We start from the raw sequence: 24,000 nt of genomic DNA on the forward strand, positions 1-24,000 counted from the left end.
AGAGAGGCGTGAACACCGGCGATGAAAGGTGTGGGGGCGTGAAGCACCTCCAGCAGCGCTGAGGGCAGCACCGGGATGTACACGTAACTGTCACACACACACACACACACACACACACACACAAATACACACACACATACACGCACACGCATGCAAGCGCGCACGCACACGCACAAACACACATACATCATCATTATCACACACACGCGCACACACACATCGTCATCACACACACACACGCACACACGCACGCATGCACACACACACACACACGCACACGCACACACATTACTGATCATCATTTCCGAGTGATACAAACAGTAATGTTGCTTGTGTTTGCGTTTGTCCTTTTTCTCCTCTGCTTCACACGTTAGATATTTTGAAAGAGTGAGATACACACACACACACACACACACACAGAGTCAGAGAGGCAGACAATGAGAGACAGAGACAAAGACAGAGAGAAACAGAGAGAGAGAGAGAGAAACAGGGACAGCGACAGAGACAATGAGAGAGAGACAGAGTGAGACAGACATACAGATAGAAACTTTCTCCATGTCTGTTAGAAACTTTCTGTAACAAGCAATGTGTTCTTGTTAATGTCTAATCGCTACAAGAGGGGAAAACTTCGTTTACATGAAAGATTACAATGAACGCACACACACACACACACACACACACACACACACACAAAATGAAGGCGCGTTCACACAAACATACACACACACACATGCGTGCGGGCGCACACACACACGCACACATACACATACTAAACAACACACACACACACACGCACACATACACATACTAATCAACACACACACACACACGTAACAAACACACACACACAAAACAAATAAAACACACACACACAAACAAAACATACACCCCCCCCCAAACACACACACACACACACACACACACGCACGCACACACACCTGTATTTGAGGGGGTAGTGCAGCACCACAAGCGCTCTGCCAGCGGCCGTCAGACGGGAGTAGCTGTGGGAGACGAAGACGATCTTGTGGTCTGTCAGCGCGGCACACAGCACCTTGACGGCGTTGTTCACACCTGTCACACACACTTACCTTTCACTTTCAAGCAGGTGTCAAAACGTGCGGACTGCTCTGATCCATACATGATGCACCACAGGTGCTGTTAAAAAAAGATATTAAAAAAAAAAAAAAACCAACAAGGACCAGATGCTTAGATGCTTTGACTTTCGCCGGCATAAACCCGACGTGCTGGTAAGGCCTTTAGAGTCTGTCCAAGTCTGTGTAAAACATGAACACAAATTGAGATAAATGATATACAAAAATGTCGTCCTCATCGCCCATTCCCATTCGCCTTTTCCTGATTCGCCTACCCCTGATTCGCCTACCCCTGATTCGTCTATTCAGCAGTGCATATTTCCCTTTTTTGTTTGTTAATGTTTCTAAACAGCTTAAGTGTTAATATTGATTTATCCACAGTCCACAATAATCAGTTCGTACGAAGCGACCGCAAGTACGTCAATCAACCGAGCGTTTCGCTTTGCACAGTTGCACTGTGTTCCGTTCTGCATCGCTGCATGATTAAAAACACTCTCCCCCAGTCCCACCCACCCCCCCTCACCCCCCTCCACTCCACTCTGATTCACTCCATCTGAATGCTGCGCGTTGCATTGAACTCCACTCGTTTCCAAGCTGTCACATCACAGCACCTCAGAACTAATGAACTCTGTTCCTAAAAAGTAAAGAAAAAAAAAACTGAAGGTCCTACAGCCCTTTTACGACCATCGCGGCAGTGAATTCTTATTCACCATGTCCATGACTCGGCATTGGAAGGCGGGGCCCAATCCTCACCTTCCGCCGGTTTAACCTCCCCCAACTGAAGTCGGGTAACCCATTCGCAACAGGGTGGAGTGAGGAAAATCGGAGTAAAGTGCCGACGGGCCCAATAGCCGAGTGGTTAAAGCGTTGGACTTTCAATCTGAGGTCCCGGGTTCGAATCACGGTGACGGCGCCTGGTGGGTAAAGGGTGGAGACTTTTACGATCTCCCAGGTCAACACATGTGCAGACCTGCTAGTGCCTGAACCCCCTTCGTGTGTATATGCAAGCAGAAGATCAAATGCGCACGTTAAAGATCCTGTAATCCATGTCAGCGTTCGGTGGGTTATAGAAACAAGAACATACCCAGCATGCACACCCCCGAAAGCGGAGTATGGCTGCCAACATGGCGGGGTAAAAACGGTCATACACGTAAAAGCCCACTCGTGTGCATACGAGTGAACGTGGGGGTTGCAGCCCACGAACGAAGAAGAAGAAGAAGAAGTGCCTTTCCAAAGGACACAACACCATGCCGAAACGGAGCCTGGAACCCTGATTAATGTCATAAGTCCAACGGCTCACCGATTCTGCCACGCCACATTTGTTCGACACCAAGCGATATCACGTTGCCTTTTGTCTATGTGTATGTTGACATCATTCTTTTTGTCTGTATATTGTGTGTAAAAGATGAATATGGTTCAATGCCCTCATGGGGCACACGAAATAAACTTCTTGCCTTGCCTTGCACTGCCTTGCCTTGCCTTCCCCGCCCTCCTTCCTTCCCTGTGTTTCCGTGTTCCCACCTGGTGGATATGCCTTTGGGGTCGACGACTCACTGCATCAAGTTGTTCTTTTTGGTTTGGATTGGTTTGGTTGGTTTCCATATCAAAAAATGGCTTACAATACCATGCGCGGTAGTCAAATGGTCAGAGCGATGGATTCTCCCCCGAGTTACCGGAGTTCGATCCCCGTTGAACCTGGGGTGGGTTGCATGAGCGAACTTAGCAACGTTAAGTTTGCTAATCGTTAAGAGTTCCTGAATCCACTCTGAGCAAACTTAGCGATACAAAGATATTCTCGTGCAACCAGGACCTGGCCGGTAAATGGTGGAGATTTTTTTTTTTTCCGGTTTCCCAGGTCAACATAATGTGCAGACCTACTGGTGCGTGAACCCCTTCGTGTGTATACGCACGCAGAAGATCAATTATGCACGTTATAGATCCTGAAACCCATGTCAGCGTTCGGCGGGGTTTGGAAACTAGAACATACGCAGCATGCACACTCCGGAAATGGAGTATGGCTGCCTGCATGGCGGAGTAAATAAACAAAACAGCCGTACATGTAAAATGTTATATATCTGAGTATGCGTGATAGTGTCTAAAACCTGACTGAAAGACACATGAAACGAATAATGTGCGCCTAATGGCAGTCGGCTCTACACAAGTAGGCAGCCTGTGTGAAAATGACCCCATCTTGTAAAGCAATTAGAGCTTGTCTCTGACCGAGGACAGGCGCTATATAAGTATCCATATCATCATCATCATCATCATCATTATCACGGAATCAAGCTTCATTTCACCACAGTCCATCTCACTTTGGAAGTACCACTGTCCTCCACTCTCCATTACTTCGTTACCACGACCTCCCCTTCACTTTACACTGTGACCTCACCTACGCTGTTACCTCTCCTCTACTGTTACCTCCCCTTCACTCTACACTGTTACCTCCCCTACGCTGTTACCTCTCCTCTACTGTTACCTCCCCTTCACTCTACACTGTTACCTCCCCTTCAATCTACACTGTTACCTCCCCTGCGCTGTTACCTCTCCTCTACTGTTACCTCCCCTTCACTCTTCGCTGTTACCGCCTCTTAAATCTACGCTGTTATATCCCCCCCCCCACCCCCACTCTACGCTATTACCTCCCCTTCACTCTACGCTGTTACCTCCCCTTTTGTTACCGCCCCTTCACACTACAGCTGTTACATCGCTTTCACTTTAGGTTGTTATCTGCCCTTCACTCTACGCTGTTACTTCCCTTTCACTCTACGCTGTTACCTCCCCTTCACTCTACAGCAGTCGGGTTTAATCTATAAAAAATAAAAATAAAATAAAAATTAAAAAATGAAGACTTTTCAACTAATGCATTTTTATGTCGAACTTTCGTCTTTTAGTGTTTGCATCACACTGTGATAACAATATACTGTGATGATGGTTGTGAAACGCGCTTCCTTCCCTCCTACACCTTCTCTCTCAACCCCTTCCCTTCCCCGCCATGGATCGTGGGAATGATCTTACTTCTACGCTGGAATGAAGGTTATTTTCCTTAGGGTACTTTTTTTTCTTCTTTTTTTTCTTTTTTTTAAGGTTGATATTTTCTCTTCTGTGACGGGCCTGATGGGAATTTTTGTACATTGTGCCTTTCAGACAATAAAGTGGTGGACTGATTGGACTGAATACGCCCACCTCTCTTTCTCCAATCCCCCCCCCCCCCCCCTCCCTCTCTCTCCTGTTTCCCTCACTGTTTGTCTGAAACGCAGTATGGGAAAATTACGGCTTGGTATTTCAGACATATACATTCATTGTAATCGCTATCGACAGACATGGTCGAACTTTGAAAATCCCAATATGTCGATCTTCAACAGAAGACGCAATTCGTTTTGCACTTTCTTGTCCTGGGTTGCGTGATATTAGACAGCAGTTAAAATCACACAAGTATATTAAAGACCAGTGTTTGTGCTAACTGACTGCATTCTTGTCATCAACAAATGAAAGCATTGTAAAGCAGCTGGATGTTTATTTTTTTTTTATAATTTGAATACGTTTCTGTTATGTTCATGTACACCACCTTCTGAAAGACCACGGCCTTATTAAATAAAACAGCCCAATATCAATCACGGTGTGTCTGTCTCTCTTGTCTGTCATTTTCTCCCTTCCCCCTCCACCCCCCTGTGTGTGTCCCAGTTCTCACCCAGGAGGTCAAAGAAGAGGGCCACAGTGCAGTGACTGACGGGGACCTCGGGGCTCAGTGGTGGCTGCACAATCTGCTTGTCCCCGGCGCCCAGCGAGAACTGAACCTGGGGACCTCCTGTAGGCACACAGACACGCGTAGTGCCAGTACGCATGCAAGCAAGCATACAGTCGCGCGCATACGCGCACAATATGATTTTAATTATGCGCATGTACACCACGCACACACCGTCCATGCATTCGTAAATCGCTTCTTTTTATGTGTGTGTGTGTGTGTGTGTGTGTGTGTTTGTGTGTGTGTGTGTGTGAGTGTGTGTGTGTGTGTGTGTGTGTGTGTGTGTGTGTGTGTGTGTGTGTGTGTGTGTGTGTGTGTGTGTGGGTGTGTGTGTGTGTTGTGTGTGAGTGTGTGTGTGTCTGTGTGTCTGTGTTGATGTATGTTTGTGTGTGTGCGTGCGTGCGTGCGTACGAGTGTACGTGTGTGTGTGTGTGTCTGTGTGTGTGTGTGTGTGATTGAGTAATTTTTTGTGTGCGTGTGTGTGTGTGTGTGTGTGTGTGTGTGTGTGATTGAGTAATTTTGTGTGTGCGTGTGTGCGTGTGTGTGTGTGTGTGTGTGTGTGTGTGTGTGTGTGTGTGTGTGCGTGTGAAATAGTCTTCTGCGGAGTGAATCACATCAACCTGATTACATTCAATCATTGACCGGCACTGCCTGTTACAGCAATGAATCAGGCAGCTCTCGCACTGCACTAGTCAGAACAAAAACAAACAGTCCACATCAGCAGGACATGCTGTGCCGACCTGCTGATTCGCTGCACACACACACACACACACACACACACACACACACACACACACGTACACACATACATGTATACACATACACGGACGCACCGCACACACATGCGCGCGTGCACATTATCTTCTCCGCCTGTCTGTCTCTTCTTGGCTGCTTGCCAACGTTTCTGACTTTTGTTTGTCTGTCAAACAGACGTACATTCCAGAATGTTGCCCTTAAGTCACCACGGTCCTATGTCTGTCTGTCTGTCTGTCTATCTGTGTTTCTCACTCTCAACCTGAAATAAAAAAAATTAAAAAAACATCCGGGAGACCTTACCAGGAGGGGGTATGTGGACGTTACCCAGGATGTTGCCCACCAAAGTCTCCAAAGGAACGTCCCGGTTCTCTGTGTGCACCGTGTAGATCACCCCCAGACAATTCTGTAACACGCGGTGGATTTTTTTATATCGATTTTTATGGAGCGGTTTTTTTCTGCTAAAAACACTAGATTTGTAAAAGGGAAATCAAATACAGACACCATCAACTACCCATCATTATTACTATCAATCATAGGCACCTCCACCGCAATTAGATTCATCAAATCACTCTCTCTCTCTCTCTCTCTCTCTCTCTCTCTCTCTCTCACACACACACACACACACACACACACGGATGCAAAGAGAGAGAGAGAGGGGGGGGGAGGAGTGAAAGAGGGAGAGAGAGACAGACAGAAACACACACACAGAAAGAGAGACAAGAGAGACAGACGCAGAAAGAGACAGACAAGCAGACAGACATACAGACAGACAGAGAGAAACAGAGAAAGAAAGAGATGCGGATGTTTTATTCCTATAAAGGCCATTGCCCCTCATGAAGGGCTACAATACACAAACAAGCACAGTCATTGAAGAAAATCATGAAGTTGCAACAGATCTGAAATGCAATGCCTTATACAAGTGTATTGACAAATTCCTTATGACGCTTTCTTTTTCAGATGCTAGAAGTAGACTTAAACGAAATTGATTGGGAGAAAGAAAGAAAGAGAGACAGACAGACAGACAGAGAAAGAGAGAGAGAGAGACAGACACACATACACAGAGACAGACACAGAGAGAAAGAAAGAGAGAGACAGACAGACAGAAACAGAGAGAGAAAACAAAATCCACCCACCCGAAACACCTCAAAACAGTCCAGCCGAGACACCAGCACCAGACTCTTGGGGGCGTAGTACACACCACCACCCCTACCACCACCACCACCATCATAGGACGCTCGCCCAGTTACGCCCCCTCCACCACCACCACCACCACCACACTCCCTCTCGTCTCCCTCCCCCTCCTCGGCATCAACATCGTCTGGCTTGGCGGGGGTGAGGGCGAGGGGCTCGAAGAAGGTGAAGACGGCACAGTAGTGACGGTCCGAGTCCACGTCGGTGAGCACAGCCACGTAGAAAACTGGCTGCCTCCAGTGCGGGGACAGGCCGTAATGCCCCGTGGGCTGGCAGAACTGGGCACACAGAGAGAGAGATACAACAGGTTGTTGTTGTTGTTGTTGTTGTACTTTGCTGTATTGAGTCCCCCGAAAACGGAGAATGGCCGTGTAGGCAGGGGTAAAAAAACAAACAAACAAAAAAAAACCGGTCATACACGTAAAAGCGCACTCGTGTACACACACACACACACACACACACACACACACACACACACACACACACATACATACATACATACATACGGGTGAACGTGGGAGCTGCAGCCCACGAACGAAGAAGAAGTTATATTCAGTTGTATTGCATTGTAGTGCATTTTGTTGTACTCTATATATAGTTTTGTGTTATATTGTATTGTATTGTATTGTATTGTATTGTATTGTATGGTACTGTATTGCATTGTATTGCATTGGACTGTGTCGCACTGTATTGTATTGTATTGTATATATATATATATATATCTGTGTGTGTGTGTGTGTGTGTGTGTGTGTGTGTGTGTGTGTGTGTGTGTGTTTGTCATTGTCTGGTGCTGGTGCTGGTGGTGTTAGTGCTGATGGTGTAGGTGCTGGTGGTTGTAGTATTCAGCGGGGTGAGAGGCCGTAATGTTCCATGGGCTGGCAGAACTTGGCATAGAAAGAGAACAGGTTGGTCATGTTTAGTGCTGGTCGTTGTCAATGCAGTTGTTGATGTTGATTGTGTACAGCTGCTTGTTTGTTTGTTTGTTTGTTTGGGTTTGTTGTTGTTGTTGTTATTGTCAATTCTTGTTGTGATTCGTCTGATCACGGCGACGGCTTCGGTGTTTGTGTTGGCGGTTGTTTCAAATGGGTGGACAGGCTATGATGTCTTGTAGGCTTGCAGAATAGTGTTTGTTTCCTTCTTTGTTGTTAATGTTTGTTTTTTGTTGTTGCTGTTTTGTTTTCTCTTTTTGTTGTTGTTGATGATTTTTTGTTTGTTTTTGTTGTTGTTCTCCTTCGACTGATTTGTTTTTGTTTGTTTGTTTGTTTTTGTTGTTGTTCTTCTCCTTCGACAGATCAAATCAATCACACTGTATGCGATGGCCACTCGGCGTGAAACAATACCTCTTCAAGCGCACACACACACACACACGCACATACATACGCACATACACACATACGCACACGCATACACAAGCACACATACAAAAACGCGCGCGCGCGTGCTTTGCATGCAATGTAGTCTGACGTTAAGGAAAATACAACCAGTACATGCATGCTGTATTTTTGTCTTGTGTTGTTTTTTTTCCACTGGCAAGGTCCCAGTCCTTTGCTTCTGACCTTCAGGAAAACGCCGCACAAAAGGTGGTCCAAGCCAAATGAGGCAAGGAGTGCTTTAATATTAAACAGCAAGCATTTGCAGCCACTTCCGCTACCACACACACACACACACACACAAGTTCCAGTCAGTGCTGCTTAGTGTTCTCCGTTCGGCTGCCCACAGCTAAATGTATGCAGAGCACATAAGGGGAAGGTTTCTGTGTTTGTTCCTGTACATTAAGTTTTATTTAACTGCGGAGAAACGACAGAAAGCGCTAAGCTCCGTTGGCTTGGAGTTGTGTGCCCTTGTAAGAGCGAAAGTTAAGATGTTATAGTGTGTCAGGCACCAATGGTAGAGATTTTGCAGCACACGTTGCTTACTGACAGACCCCTCCTACTCCCATTCCCCGTCCTTTCCTTCCTTCCCCCTTCTCTTCTTACCAATACACTAAATGAACTCCTTCCTCGGACAGGCTGTAAACCCTCTTCACCCCCCCCCCCCCCCCTTTCTACCATCTCTCCCTTCCCCCATCCCCTTTACCCTTGGCCACAGAGTGCCGAGATAGCAAAACCAGAATTTATGGGCGTTGATATTTCATAGGATGGCACCCCATTTATCCTAAGCAAGGACAAAGTGGGGTGGAAATAGGTCGATGTAGAAGAAGAAAACGATATAAGGAATGGGACGAGTGCACATGATGTTAAGAGGGTGGGGGGTGGGAGTGGGTACATAATTATGCGGATGCCTTCCCCTTGTGAGTTTTGAGACATTGAAACACAGAGACTGACGTCCATTTCAGTTCTTGATACCTCTTGTAACGGTTTCGACCCAAGATGCGACAGATGTTTGTTGTTGTTGTTGTTGTTTGGTTGGTTTTTGTTGTTTTTTAATGCGTATAGAACTCCATTCAGAGACTGGACGCTATATCATATAAACATTACTATTATCAGATGAAGAAGAAGGGTTGTTTTTTTGTTGTTGTTGTTTTCTTCAGTGTGAAAATCGACATTCCTTGGTGAAATATGCTGTGTCAGTGTTACACAAGCAGTTGTGTAAAGGAAGGAGGGGAACAAGGACAGAAAATTGGGTAAGTATGAAATAATGAGAGAGAAAGAGACAGAAACTAAGGGACAGAGGGAAGAAGTTTAGAAGAAAGGTAACAGAAAAAGAAGGAACAAAAAAAATTAACAGAAATTTTAAGAGACCACATAGATCATAAAATGTCTGATAAATAAGTTAGTAAAGGAGTGAGTGAAAAAAAAAAGAAATATACTAATACAGCAAAAAGTGAAAGCCCAGCAAGGAAGAAAAAGAAGAGAGAGAAAGTTGGTAGGAGCAGCGAAGGAGGAAGCACATACAGATCAGGTTGTCATTATCATCAGATAAATGTTAGTTCTATGTATGCATATATGTGTGTGTGTGTGCGCGCGCTCCACAGACAGACAGACACACACACACACACACACACACAAGTACGCACGCACACACACGCGCACACACACACACACACACACAAACACGCGCACGAACACACACATGCACACACACACACACAGAGACGAGAAGTACACCATGAGAACAATGGGATGGGTGGGGCGGTGGTTTCTACATCTTTAATTAAAAGAAATGGGTTTTCAGGGGGAACTGGAATGAAGTGGAAAAACAATTCCTGATCTGCATAACTTTACATAATCATCATCGCCATCATAAGTATTATCAGTATTGATATTGATATAGACATGTATGTTCTTTACCAGTTCCAGTCCCGTGGTGAAGGGACAGTCGTCCCAGTCCTTCTCCGGTAGTCTCTGCAGGACTTTTCCCTGACCCGTGCCATTGCCTGAAACAGAACATCGATAGTGTGAATGATATAACTAATTTTAATAATAACAATAATTAATAGTAGTAGTAGTAGTAGCAGTAGTAGCAGTGGTAGTGGTAGTAGCAGCAGCAACAGCAGTAGCAGCAATAGTGGTGATATCATTATCATCATCATCAATATTATTCTTATTCTTGTTATTCTTATTCTTCTCATCATTATTATTGTTGTTGTTGCTATTGTTATTGTTCTTGTTGTTGATGATGATGATGATGATGATGATGATGATGATGATGTTGCTGCTGTAATTATCATAATCAATATCACTATTATCATAAGTCACTTAAATACTACTACTGATATTAATTATCATCATCATCATCATCATCATATTCATCCCATGGTTCTCTCTCGGGAACCGAGGATGACGATGCGTTGGGCCATCATCAGTGAACACCATCGGCGAACACCATCAGTGAACACCATCAGTGAACATCATCAGTTTCAGTTTCAGTTTCAGTAGCTCAAGGAGGCGTCACTGCGTTCGGACAAATCCATATACGCTACACCACATCTGCCAAGCAGATGCCTGACCAGCAGCGTAACCCAACGCGCTTAACATCATCAATGAACACCATCGGTGAACACCATCAGCGAACACCATCAGTGAACACCATCAGTGAACATCATCAGTGAACACCATCAGTGAACACCATCAGTGAACACCATCAGTGAACACCATCAGTGAACATCATCAGTGAACACCATCAATGAACACCATCAGTGAACACCATCAGTGAACATCATCAGTGAACACCATCAGTGAACACCATCAGTGAACACCATCGGTGAACACCATCAGTGAACACCATCAGTGAACACCATCGGTGAACACACAAGTGGGTCCGGAGCCCAAAGTCCGAAGCACACACACAGCTGCAGGTGATGGGGCATGGAACGCCAGCAGGCAGGGCAGGGCCAGACGCAGCTCTGTGTCGCCGACCCCGAGCAGCTGCAAGGTGCTGACGGCGGTCTCCCTCGACGGTCCTCACCTCAGATTTTGTCAGGGCACGCCAGTTTCTTTATCGCCAGCAGCAGTCTCATGTTGCCAAGGCTGTATGCTTGCCCGTTCGAGGTTGGCCTTGAGGTAATCTTTGTACCTTTTCCTTGGGCGTCCCTGGTTTCGACCCCTGCGTATCACCACTGAAATAGCAGTTCTTAGACTGACCCGAGCCACTCCACACAAGACCTTGTGAGGTGGTGGTCTGGATGCTAATCTTTTGGAATGAGCCGATCGACCCAGGTACACCGTGTGCCAGCTTGCAGATGGCGCACGTAAAAAAAATAATAATGAAAATTTTATAAAAACACCAATGGAAGGAACAGCCTTTTCCCTACGAAAATATTGAAAGATAAAATCTCGGGGGCGTGGGGCGGGGGCGCCAAGGCTGGCGAAATGTATACCCATGTTTATGTTTCATTGAATCTTATTTACTGTAAGGTTTTATGACAATAAAAAGCATTCTATTCTATTCACACACACACACACACACACACACACACACACACACACAAAAAAAAAAAAAAAAAAAAAAAAAAAAAAAACACGACATAACACAACAAAGCACAGCCTGGGCATTCCAACACAATGACCGGCACACATAACCTGAACCATGCAGGCACTGAGCTAAGCCGCTTAACACAGTGTTGACATCAATGGTTAAATCGCTTCACTGGGACTTGGACTCGGGACAGTCCTGAGCAGAGGTTTGAATCCAACACATAATCAAGGCGAGCGTTAAAACTGGCAGAAGTGAGTTCCTATTTCGCTGACGGTAGGATGGCGGGAGTTCCCCCGAGTGTCATAGACTCTGGTGTTGGCTCGTGATTATGTAATAGAACGCGCTATGTCTTAGAGAATGTCGAGAAGGGAAACGCACGCACGAACGCAAGCACAGACGCGCGCGCGCACACACACACACACACACACACACACAGAAAGGAGTCAGACAGAAGCAGCAGATACACAACGAAAGACAAACACAGAGAAACAAAGGCAGAGACAAAGTGAAAGACAGAGAGACAGTCAAACAGAGAAACAGAAACATAGAGACAGAGACACAGCGAAAGACAGAGAGACAGTCAAAAATAGAGAAACAGAAACAGAGAGACATGGAAAGACAGAGAGACAGTCAAACACAGAGAAACAGAAACAGTGAGACAGAGAGACAGTGAAAGACAGAGAGACAGTCAAACAAAGTAACAGAAACAGAGACAGAGACACAGCGAAGGACAGAGAGACAAACACAGAGAAACAGAAACAGTGAGACAGAGACACGGCGAAAGACAGAGAGACAGTCAAACACAGAGAAACAGAAACAGAGACAGAGACACAGCGAAAGACAGAGAGACAGTCAAACACAGAGAAACAGAAACAAAGACAGAGACACAGCGAAAGACAGAGAGACAGTCAAACACAGAGAAACAGAAACAAAGAGACAGACAAAGTGATAGACAGACAGACATTCAAACACAGTAAAACCGAAACAAAGATAGAGACACAGCGAAAGACAGAGAGACAGTCAAACACAGAGAAACAGAAACAGTGAGACAGAGACACAGCGAAAGACAGAGAGACAGTCAAACAAAGTAACAGAAACAATGAGACAGAGACACAGTGAAAGACAGAGAGACAGTCAAACACAGTAAAACCGAAACAAAGATAGAGACACAGTGAAAGACAGAGAGACAGTCAAACAAAGTAACAGAAACAGTGAGACAGAGACACAGTGAAAGACAGAGAGACAGTCAAACATAGTAACAGAAACAGTGAGACAGAGACACAGTGAAAGACAGAGAGACAGTCAAACACTGAGAAACAGAAACAATGAGACAGAGACACAGTGAAAGACAGAGAGAGTGTCAAACACAGTAAAACCGAAACAAAGATAGAGACACAGCGCAAGACAGAGACAGTCAAACACAGAGAAACAGAAACAAAGAGACAGACAAAGTGAAAGACAGAGAGACATTCAAACACAGTAAAACCGAAACCAAGATAGAGACACAGTGAAAGACAGAGAGACAGTCAAACACAGAGAAACAGAAACAGTGAGACAAGACAAAGTGCTAGACAGACAGACATTCAATACATTAAAACCGAAACAAAGACAGAGACACAGCGAAAGACAGAGAGACAGTCAAACACAGAGAAACAGAAACAGTAAGACAGAGAGACAGTGAAAGACAGAGAGTCAAACACAGAGAAACAGAAACAAAGAGACAGACAAAGTGAAAGACAGAGAGACATTCAAACACAGTAAAACCGAAACAAAGACAGAGAGACAGTGAAAGACAGAGAGACAGTAAAACAAAGTAACAGAAAGAGACAGAGACACAGCAAAAGACACAGAGACAGTCAAACACAGAGAGACAGAGACACAGTGAAAGACAGACAGTCAAACACAGAGAAACAGCAACAAAGACACAGAGACACATCGAAAGGCAGAGAGACAGTCAAACACAGAGAAACAGCAACAAAGACACAGAGACACATCGAAAGGCAGACAGTCAGTCAAACACAGAGAAACAGAAACAAAGAGACAGAGACAAAGTGATAGACAGACAGACATTCAAACACAGTAAAACCGAAACAAAGATAGAGACACAGTGAAAGACAGAGAGACAGTCAAACAAAGTAACAGAAACAGTGAGACAGAGACACAGTGAAAGACAGAGAGACAAACACAGAGAAACAGAAACAAAGAGACAGAGACACTGCGAAAGACAGAGAGACAGTCAAACACAGAGAAACAGAAACAGTGAGACAGAGACACAGCGAAAGACAGAGAGACAGTCAAACACAGAGAAACAGAAACAGTGAGACAGAGAGACACAGCGAAAGACAGAGAGACAGTCAAACACAGAGAAACAGAAACAGTAAGACAGAGACACAGCGAAAGACAGACAGTCAGTCAAACACAGAGAAACAGAAACACAGAGACAGAGACACAGCGAAAGACAGAGAGACAGACAAACACAGAGAAACATAAACAAAAGATAGAGACACTGCGAAAGACAGAGAGATAGTCAAACAAAGAAACCGAAACAAAGAGACAGGGACAGGACGTGGCTGACAGCATTCAGGGGTTGTGTCATTTGGTGGTGATTCAGTCAGGAAGTCCAGCGTCACAAGCTCATGTCTGATTTCAACGAATTCCGCCTTTCCATGATCAGCATTCTGACGTCCGCATAAACCAGGAACAAGACTTGTTAACCCCGATCAAGCTATGTAATGATGATGTTTTTCCCCTTTTTTTTTCTTTTTTTTTTTAAAATAATCATATATATATATATATATATCGAGAGAGAGAGAGAGAGAGGGGGGGGTGGGGGGGGATTACGGAAGTGTTTGTTCATAACCTGCACTTGTTTTCCTATTATTATCATGTTGTACATTAAACACACACACACACACACACACACACACACACACACACACACACACACATGTATATATATATATATATATATATATATATATATATATATATATATATATATATATGTATGTGTATGTGTGTGTGTGTGTGTATGTATGTATGTATATACATACATACATACATGTTTTCTTTCCTTGTTGTCTGCCGACCAACATTTTGTTTTCCTATTATTATCATGTTGTACATTAAACACACACACACACACACACACACACACACACACACACACACACACATATATATATCGAGAGAGAGAGAGAGAGAGATTACGAAGTGTTTGTTCTTAAACTGCACTTGTTTTCCTCTCTAAAACCTGCATTTGTTTTCCTCCACTTTCATTATCGTGTTGTTCTGATTCACTTTGTCAGCCCAGCAGTCGTGGACAGGTCCAAGTAAAGATGACCAAACGCAACACTTCCTCTGTGCCCGTGCTTGTTTGCCAGACAATGCCTGGGTTATGAAACAGATGTGCTCGCTTTTCAAGCTGTACACACACACTAATTTGTGACATCCTTCACAGCATTTTGTTTTCCTATTATTATCATGTTGTACATTAAACACACACACACACACACACACACACACACACACACACACACACACACACATATATATATATATATATATATATATATATATATATATATATATATATACATACATACATACATTTTTTTCCTTGTTGTCTGCCGACTAAGAGCAACACGAAGAACGAGTGTAAATACCTCATGAGCACGTGCAAACATAATACGCAAGCAAAATCCTTCTGTTACTAGAATTGTATTAACCTCATCGAAGGATTCTCAGTTATACGCACAGTGCAATTATATTTGACCATTTCGTTCAAATGAGATGAGATGCACAGAGAGAGAGAGAGGTGGGGAGATCTACACATATATTACAAATTATGTATATATATATATATATATATATATATATATATATATATATATATATATATATATATATATATATATATATATAATATTATGCACTCATCCCACCTATCGACTGAACCCTGGGTTGCTGTTCTGTGGAAACGTCTCAACCAAGACGATAAATGAATGCCACATGTACAGTATGCGTTCTCTTTGCGCACGTGAAAGAACCCTTAGCAGCAAGACATCTACCCCTGACCGTCTTTTATCATTGTTATTGAAGAGCATGCATTTGTTGGACTAGTCATAAGTTATAGTTATACAATTACAAATATGAAGCAATAGACAGTCTACACATATAACGGCATACATGCGGACAAGGAAAAACATTTTGACAAAAAAAAAAACAATAAATAAATGCAGATTGAACTCGTTGTTATGAATACAGTATGTATGTGAATGCGCGCGTTCGTTTCTTCTTCAACAAACGACGTTTGCTGTTGTTAACTCGGTCTTGTTCTCATTATTGGTAATGCAGGGTGTATAGGACAGTGCACATCCAATTCTTCTATTACAAATAATGAATCAACTTGGTTTCGGTGGGTTTTCCCCAGCCTTATGTTCATGATGCATTGAATTTGCCATGACCGGATATTAATTAAAACAAAAGAGAAAAAAAAAGGACTTAAAAGAACTCAGACACGGAAACAAAACTCATGCTGTATCTTAATATCACACACACACACACACACACACACACACACACACACACACACACACACACACACACACACACGCCCTCCACCCCTTCACGTTTTGACGTTCTAACCTAATTTCCTATACCAATTCCATATCTACCAAAATTAATGTAGGGGGACCAACAACTACAGTCTAAAGTACAATAAGCCTTCGACACCTCTCACGGTGGAATAATACGAAAGAACAACCACATGGTGTTGAGTGTATACTGGGAAGAATGACGACAGCCCCATTCCGGACTCACTGAGCTCTGAGCAACACACTGACACACGGCAGTTGGACAGTTCCTTCCTGCTCAATCGGGAACTCAGGGATCACACACACACACACACACACACACACACACACACACACACACACTTGCCTCGATTAGTTTTCTGATAACTGACTGTACAAAGAGTGGGGTAACTGATCACTGTAAAAATGATTTGGTAACATCCTAAAAGGTCTATTTTCAAGTCTTTCTCCCTCACATGCATGCATCCGACTATCGACCTCCCCCACCCACCCCACCTCATCCATCCAACAATGTGGACACGTATTACGAAAAAAAAAAAAGACACGCGCGCGCGCGCGCGCGTGTGTGTGTGTGTGTGTGTGTGTGTGTGTGTGTGTGTGTGTGTGTGTGTTTTAAAATTAAATTGAAAATCACACCAAGAATTGTCGAGTTCGTGGAAGAAATCAATATCCAAAACAGAAACTAGTTTTGTCACATGGATTATTTATTTAAATTCACACGATTCGAAAATTTCGGCCATACGAGAATATCACATGTAAACGTGTGCCTGCATCAACTCATTGCTCGTATTCATATTGTTAGCAACAGCATTTGACACGATGACCCAACAAAAGAGCTCTTGAAGGCGTCACTAGCTGAGGTATAGCATCGAATTGTTTCTCAATTTCTTTGACATAACCGAACTACACACTTGTAATATGGGCGCGACATCACGCTCAGCTGCGAAAAATGGTCGATGCATTCATATTACCCCCCCCCCCCCCAACCCCCCTCCTCTCCCATACCCCCATACCCCACCCACCCCCCCGTAACCTTATCGACTAAAGCAGGTCAGTAGCGATGAGAGATGTATTGCTATTAATTTTACATCCACAACATTCATTAATTTACAGGAAATTTATAAAATGATACTACACTCTAACACGAACTGTAGCGACATTCATGTTAAACGTTAGATATCTCTGTGAAATGCTGAACGTCAAGTGTAAACGTTTTTTCTTGAAATTTTCAAGCTAACACGCAAACATCTTGTCATAGTAAGGACTTAGGTAGATAAACAGAGACAGGGACAGAAACTGTTACGGAAAGTTCTTTTAATCGAAGTGCCCTGATGGTAAACTTTGTTGAAAGCTGTAAACCAAACACACCCGACGGAGTCAGCAAAAAAAAAAAAAAAAAAAAAAAAAACGGCCACCAGCATTGGGATGCTGAGGAAGTTCGTTTACAACAAAATTCACGCCTTCTGTGAACTGAATGCTAGAATGCACACCCGACTCCCACTGTCCTCACCCATCATCCCCCCACCCCACCTCACCCCCTTCCTTTTTGTTTATTCAATGCTGTTGTGCAAGTACGCTGTCTTTCACTATGTGTGTCCTTCCGTCTCTCTCTCTTCCCCTCTATTCCTCCCTCCGACTCTCTCCTTTCCGCCCTCACCACTCTCAGTCTTTCTTCCTCCCCCCACCTCTCTCTCTCTCTCTCTCTCTCTCTCTCTCTCTCTCTCTCCCCCCAAGCTCACAAACGTAGCTTTGATGACAAGCAGACTGACAGACAAACAATCCAGACACCCGTTACAACACAGCTGGGGCGGGGTAGGAGTGGTAGGGAGTGTGAGTGGGGCTGAGGAATGGGGGGGGGGGGACAGAAGGGGGTGAAGGGCACGAATCAATCAGGGGAGTAGTACAGGGAGGGTCGTGCAAAGTAGGGGAACCCCTGAGAAGACGGAGCGAAGGATGGATGGAGAAATGATGTTCGGCAGCGGAGGGTCCGAGTGGAAGTGAAGAGGGGTGGGGGTTTGGATCAGGGGGCTGGGTGTTGGGGGGAGAAGATGACAAGTAGGTACCGTGATGCACAGGCGCGTGATCGTGATGCAAAACGATTATCGATCTGCTCCGCCTGTCTGATTGGGGTCAGTGCCTGTGTTACTGAGAACACCCATTCTCCTTTTGACACATACAGCTAGCTAATGGTGAAAAGGTGGAAAGTGAAAGTACGTGGCAGTGGGAGAGAGAAAAGGTAGGAGGGGGTAGAAGAGTCAGATACAGACAGACAGACAGAGACAGAGAGAGGGATAGACAGATTGTTGGGGGGAGGGGGGCTGTGGGGAGCTGTGGAGGGAGGGAGAGAGAGAGAGAGAGAGAGAGAGAAGGGGGAGAGAGAATGAGAGGGAGAATGGGGGAGAGAGAGAGAGTCGAGAGAGAGAGGAGAGAGAGAAAAATTAAGCGGAAAGAAATAGGGGAGGGAAGAGAGGGGGGTAAGTAAGGGAGGGAGGGAGAAATGGAGAGAAAAGGAGAGACAGACAGACAGACAGACAGACAGACACAGAGAGAGACCGAGACCGAGAGACAGAGAAGAAGAAGAAGAAGAAGAAGAGAGAGAGAGAGAGAGAGAGAGAGAGAGAGAGAGAGAGAGAGAGAGAGAGAGAGAGAGCAGAAGAAATAGAAGAGGAGGAGAAGTAAGAAGAAGAAGAAGAGGAAGAAGAATCAAACGTTTGTCTGTCTGTGTGAATGCGCGCGCGTGTATTGGTATACATGTATGAGTAAGCTCGCGCGAATTTACTGTAATACGTGTAAAATTATATGTGTGGAGAAGGATGGGTGTGGCGAAAGGTGTGTGTGTGTGTGTGTGTGTGTGTGTGTGTGTGTGTGTGTGTGTGTGTGTGTGTGTGTGTGTGTGTGTGTGTGTGTGTGTGCGTGCGTGTGTGTGTGTGTGTGTGTGTGTGTGTGAGTGAGTGAGTGAGTGAGTGAGTGAGTGAGTGAGTGTGTGTGTGTGTGTGTGTGTGTGTGTGTGTGTGTGTGTGTGTGTGTTAGAGAGAGAGAGAGGTGGGTGGACAGGGGGTGAAGGACTGGGATGAGAGAGAGAGAGAGAAAAAGGGCGAGGAAGAGACGGGGGAGATGGACCCGGGGGGGCTGAGGGAGAGGTCAACAGCAGAAGTCATTAGGTTCAGGGCTGGGGGCCGGATGACTATTGATCGTCCGCTGATGGTCCACAGCTTGCGTGTCTGTCGTTGAGGGCTCCTTCTCTGCCAGCCCAACACACACAGCAGGCCCTCCACTGCTGTCTTCAATGAAAGGGGAGGACGAGAAGAAGAAGGAGGAGGAGGAGGAGGGGGGGGGGGAGGAGGACGACGACGACGAGGAAGAGGAGAAGAAGTAAAAGAAGAGCAGGACGAGGAGGGGGAAGAGAAGGAAGACGAATACGAACAGGAAGAAGAAGGAGAGGAGGGGAGTGGAGGAGAAGGAAGAAGAATATTAGGAAGAGGAGAAGAAGAAGAAGGAAGACGAGTAGCAGAAAGAGGAGTGGGATGAAGATGAAGACGAAGAAGCAGAGGGAGAGATAAAGACAGAGACGTACACAGAGACAGAAAGACGGAAAGAGAAAGAGACGGACAAATAAACAGCCAGACAGGAGAAAGAGCGAGGTGTGAGCGTCTGAGAACTGTGTGAGCTGAGTGTGTGATGGAGAGAAGCGCGAGTGTTGTAAGCAACTGGGCATGCAGAGTGACAACTGACCTCATCACGTGACGTCATGCAAGGTTCATGTATGTGAGAGGTCAGCCACTGTCCGTTAATACGTCACCATCGACCACAACACTCTGTGACGCCATGTCTGTGAAAGTTCAGCCACTGTCTGTTTATGCACCACCATTGACCTCATCACCCATGTGACGTCATGCAAGGTCAACGTCTGTCACTGTCCATTAATTCATCAGCACCCTGTGACATCAAACATGGTCCATGTCTCTGAGAGGTCAGTCACTGTTCGTTAATACACGACAACTGCCACAGTGTATTCACTGACTGACAGACGGAAAGATGGACGAACGGACAGTGCTTCTGAACAGAGTAAGTGGTGAATCAGCCACTTCACATGAGTGCGGGTTTCTTTGCTCTCTCAGTGTGTGTGTGTGTGTGTGTGTGTGTGTGTGTGTGTGTGTGTGTGTGTGTGTGTGTGTGTTGTGTGAGTCTGTGTGTGTGTGTGTGGGTGGGTGGGTGGGTGGGTGTGTTGTGTGTGTGTGTGTGTGTGTGTGTTTGCGTGAGTGTGCGTGTGCGTGCATTTATCTGTGTGTCTCTCTCTGTCTTTAACTCTCACAGAATGACCGATTACCTATCTGTCTTTGTTGACTCAATGGCTGTATGTCTGTCTCTCCCCCTCTCTCGCCCTCCCTTCAACCTCTGTCTGTCTGCCTCTCTCTCTCTCTCTCTGTGTCTCTCTCTGTCCATTCATGACTTTGACTAAAGGCTAATCGATAGTAAATGGCAGAACTGGCAAAATATTCAGACAAGTGAAAGGTTCAAACACATACCCGTTATACTCTGCTACTTCTTCAGTCTGTTTGTAACTGTCTTCCCTCAAGATATGAACCTTTCCCCACAGACATAACGACAGCAGTGACCACAGAACTGACAAACGACGCACACGGAAGTGAGGAAAGAGAGGAGGAGTAAGAAGAAGACTAAGACAGAACAAGAACAAGCCCCCACTGTTCACCATCATTTTATCAAATGTTCGTTCTATTCGACCCCAAACGGAAGAAATTTTAACTTTGAAGAACTGCAGGCCAACGCCACTTTTTTGAGCGAGTACTGAGACTCTTGTCTGGTGTGTTTTACAGAAACATAGCTCTGTGATAAGATCAGTGATGACATTCTTAACATTTGAAGGATTTGGATATCCTTTTAAAACAGAGATTTGAATGTGACGGGCAAAAGAACAAGGCGCTGGTGTGTGCCTGCACGTCAAGGAAAACTGGTGTGACAGGTCCAGTGTGACAGTGCGAAAACAGCTGTGCACGTCCGATGTTGAACTGTTGTCCGTGTCACTTCGGCCACGGTATCATGCACACATGCATGCACACATATTTATTGGAAATCACGGGACTGCATAATTATACAGGTCAACAAATGCGACAACAGTCAGATAGAGGAGACACGGAGATAAACAGTATAAAAAACTTAAAAAGGGAGAAAAAAAAGACAGGAACAAGACACAGAGAGACGGACAGACAGACAGACAACACACACACACACACACACACACACACAGAGAGAGAGAGAGAGAGAGAGAGAGATGCAGTTGCAGACATAAGACCAACAGTGAGAAAAGGATATATACACAGAGAGACATACAACCTCTTCAATCTTCCCGCACGAACACGGTTATCGAACTTGCAAAACGAAGCGCCGCCTTCTCCCTCCTCCATCCCTCCCACTCACTCCGCAAGGAAAGAAGACCAGACTGTGAGGGGGGGGGGGGGGGGCAAGTAGGCCTGTGGGTTACCAAGACTTTCGCCAACTTCTCTGTCGTGTCTCGCCACCCCCTCTCACGCCCCTCCAGGCTTCCCCCACTCTTGCTCTCACTCCCACGCACCCAACCTTCTTCCCATGGGCCCTCCTGCTTCAGTTCAACTCCCCTTGCTGATCGATGTGATCGATCAAGCATGCTGAACGAGCAGTTCAATAATCTCCCCTTGTACTCGTTCTGCTTCGTTTCACTGGGCTCGCTCCGGCTGTTGCTTGTGTGTTGGCTGGCTGTTATTGTTTTCACTCTCTCTCTCTCTCTCTCTCTCTCTCTCTCTCTCTCTCTCTCCCTCTCTCTCTCTCTCTGTATGTGTGTGTGGAGAGGGGGGGAGTGGGGGAGGGGGGGTTCAGACAGAGTAGTGAAAGACACGGACTGTGTGTCAGAAAGCTTAATTCTCAAGTTTCAGCCAAAACATAGCACCAACATGATTTTAAGAAGGTACTCGAGTACATCAAAACCAAGACCCGACTGTCAGGAACAATGTTCTCAGCATACTCTTATATGGACCAGAGTACCTGGAAAGTCACAACGACATCAACCATTAGTAAACTTGAAACATCCCAGATTTCCAAAAGGACACCTTTTAGATGAGGGGGGGGGGGAGCGGGCAGCCAAACAACATCTCTCAAACACTGGACTCCGGAAATGAGTCTCGGTGATAGACACTACCACCGAAATCAAGCAAAGAAGATGGTGATGGATATAACACGTCCTTAGGTTGGTCAACAATTCAGCATCAATGTAATTCACTGGAGCTACAAACAATGACTGAAAGACAGGTCCTTAGAACGCCGTCAGATGTAAGAGCATAGCTTCGCTGGACACCACATCGAAAAAGAGTGCATGTTACTGTAAGATCAATGGAAACAGAGCGAAGAACGGTTCAAAAAGAGGTGGACGAGCTATACCTGGGTGGGAGCCTAGGGACAAAGCATCTGAGACATTTCTAACATAATTTTGAATGAGTCTTAGATTCATCTTACAATCACCTATTTGGGGAGAAAAGAAACTATACATGTTCCCTTCTATGTGCGCGTTTTCTTCATTATCTGTGTGTGTGTGTGTGTGTGTGTGTGTGTGTGTGCGCGCGCGCGCGCGTCCGTGCGTGCGTGCGTATGTGTGTGCGTGCATGTGTGTGATAGAGAGAGAGAGAGAGAGAGAGAGATGTGGAAACAGAGACACAGAGACAGGCAGACCAAAATACAAACCAGTTTGTGACATTTTGTAGATTCAATAATTGGTTTTTGTTTTTTTGTTTTTAGTTCATGCACTTTTTTTTTTTCACTCCGTTCAATTCAGTAGACTCCGTTTCAATATTTGGCCTGACGTGCCATGTTAACGTGAGTGCTGAATAATTGGTTATATCCGATTACCTGGCACCATGGAAAGATATAGGACAGATCGAACCTATAAAAAGGACAGAGGAGGGATTTAAAAAGGAAAACTATTTAAAACGTCCACTATATTGGAGGATATACACACTCACGCACGCAATACACACACACACACACACACACACACACAGACACGCACGCACGCACGCACGCTCACACACACACACACATGCAGGCACGCACACACAATTGCTCCATCATGTCAAAGCAAAAACCTACTGGCGTACTTTAAAATTATCGAACATAATTATTCGCCCCGTAAAAAGAAAAAAAAAAAGAAAAAAAAAAGGTTCCTCCTTAATGATGCTGATCCCTCAGAACACACTGCCTGAGGCCTTGTTGGTGTGTCACACAATCCTGGAGTATATTCTTAAGGCCTCATCAGCACAATGGGTTTATGCGATGGTCAGGCATCTGTCCTATTTTTTCTTCTTTTTTTTTCCTTTTTTTTAACAGCAGATGTGGTGTAGCGCATACGGATCAGTTCGCACGCTATGACACCAAAACTGAAACTGAGGCTAGGAAAGGGAGAGAATCAATGCCTTCATGTCTGATCTTAATAAGACATATATATATCCACTCTAACCATTCCACCTGTCCATGTTTTCCGATAAAATAAAGAAAAAAGGACCACAGCACATCATAATTACAGTTCGTTCGTGGCTAGGGGAGAGGGGGTTTGGGGTGCAATAGGTGTGGTGAAAAAGATGGGCAGGTTGTGATTTGTGGTGTGTGTGTGTGTGTTTGTGTGTGCTTGTGTGTGTGTGTGTGTGTGTGTGTGTGTGTGTGTGTG

The 24,000-nt window shown here is 45.1% G+C and overlaps 1 protein-coding gene across 1 annotated transcript in view; it reads right to left on the bottom strand.

The window, feature by feature from the left end:
• The window catches only part of LOC143286995 (myotubularin-related protein 13-like), a 93,071-nt gene that overhangs the window by 55,922 nt on the left and 13,149 nt on the right, over window positions 1-24,000 (bottom strand). The window contains exons 2-7 of the mRNA XM_076594995.1: window positions 10,071-10,156; window positions 6,723-7,058; window positions 5,890-5,992; window positions 4,780-4,896; window positions 939-1,071; window positions 1-87 (exon numbers count right to left, since the gene is read on the bottom strand). The exon at window positions 1-87 is cut by the window's left edge and continues 22 nt beyond it. Of these exons, the coding sequence (XP_076451110.1) occupies window positions 1-87; window positions 939-1,071; window positions 4,780-4,896; window positions 5,890-5,992; window positions 6,723-7,058; window positions 10,071-10,156 (862 nt within the window). The remainder of the gene's footprint in view (window positions 88-938; window positions 1,072-4,779; window positions 4,897-5,889; window positions 5,993-6,722; window positions 7,059-10,070; window positions 10,157-24,000) is intronic.

This window comes from Babylonia areolata, chromosome 10 (assembly GCF_041734735.1).
Source record: "Babylonia areolata isolate BAREFJ2019XMU chromosome 10, ASM4173473v1, whole genome shotgun sequence".
Classification (NCBI taxonomy): Eukaryota; Metazoa; Mollusca; class Gastropoda; order Neogastropoda; family Buccinidae; genus Babylonia; species Babylonia areolata.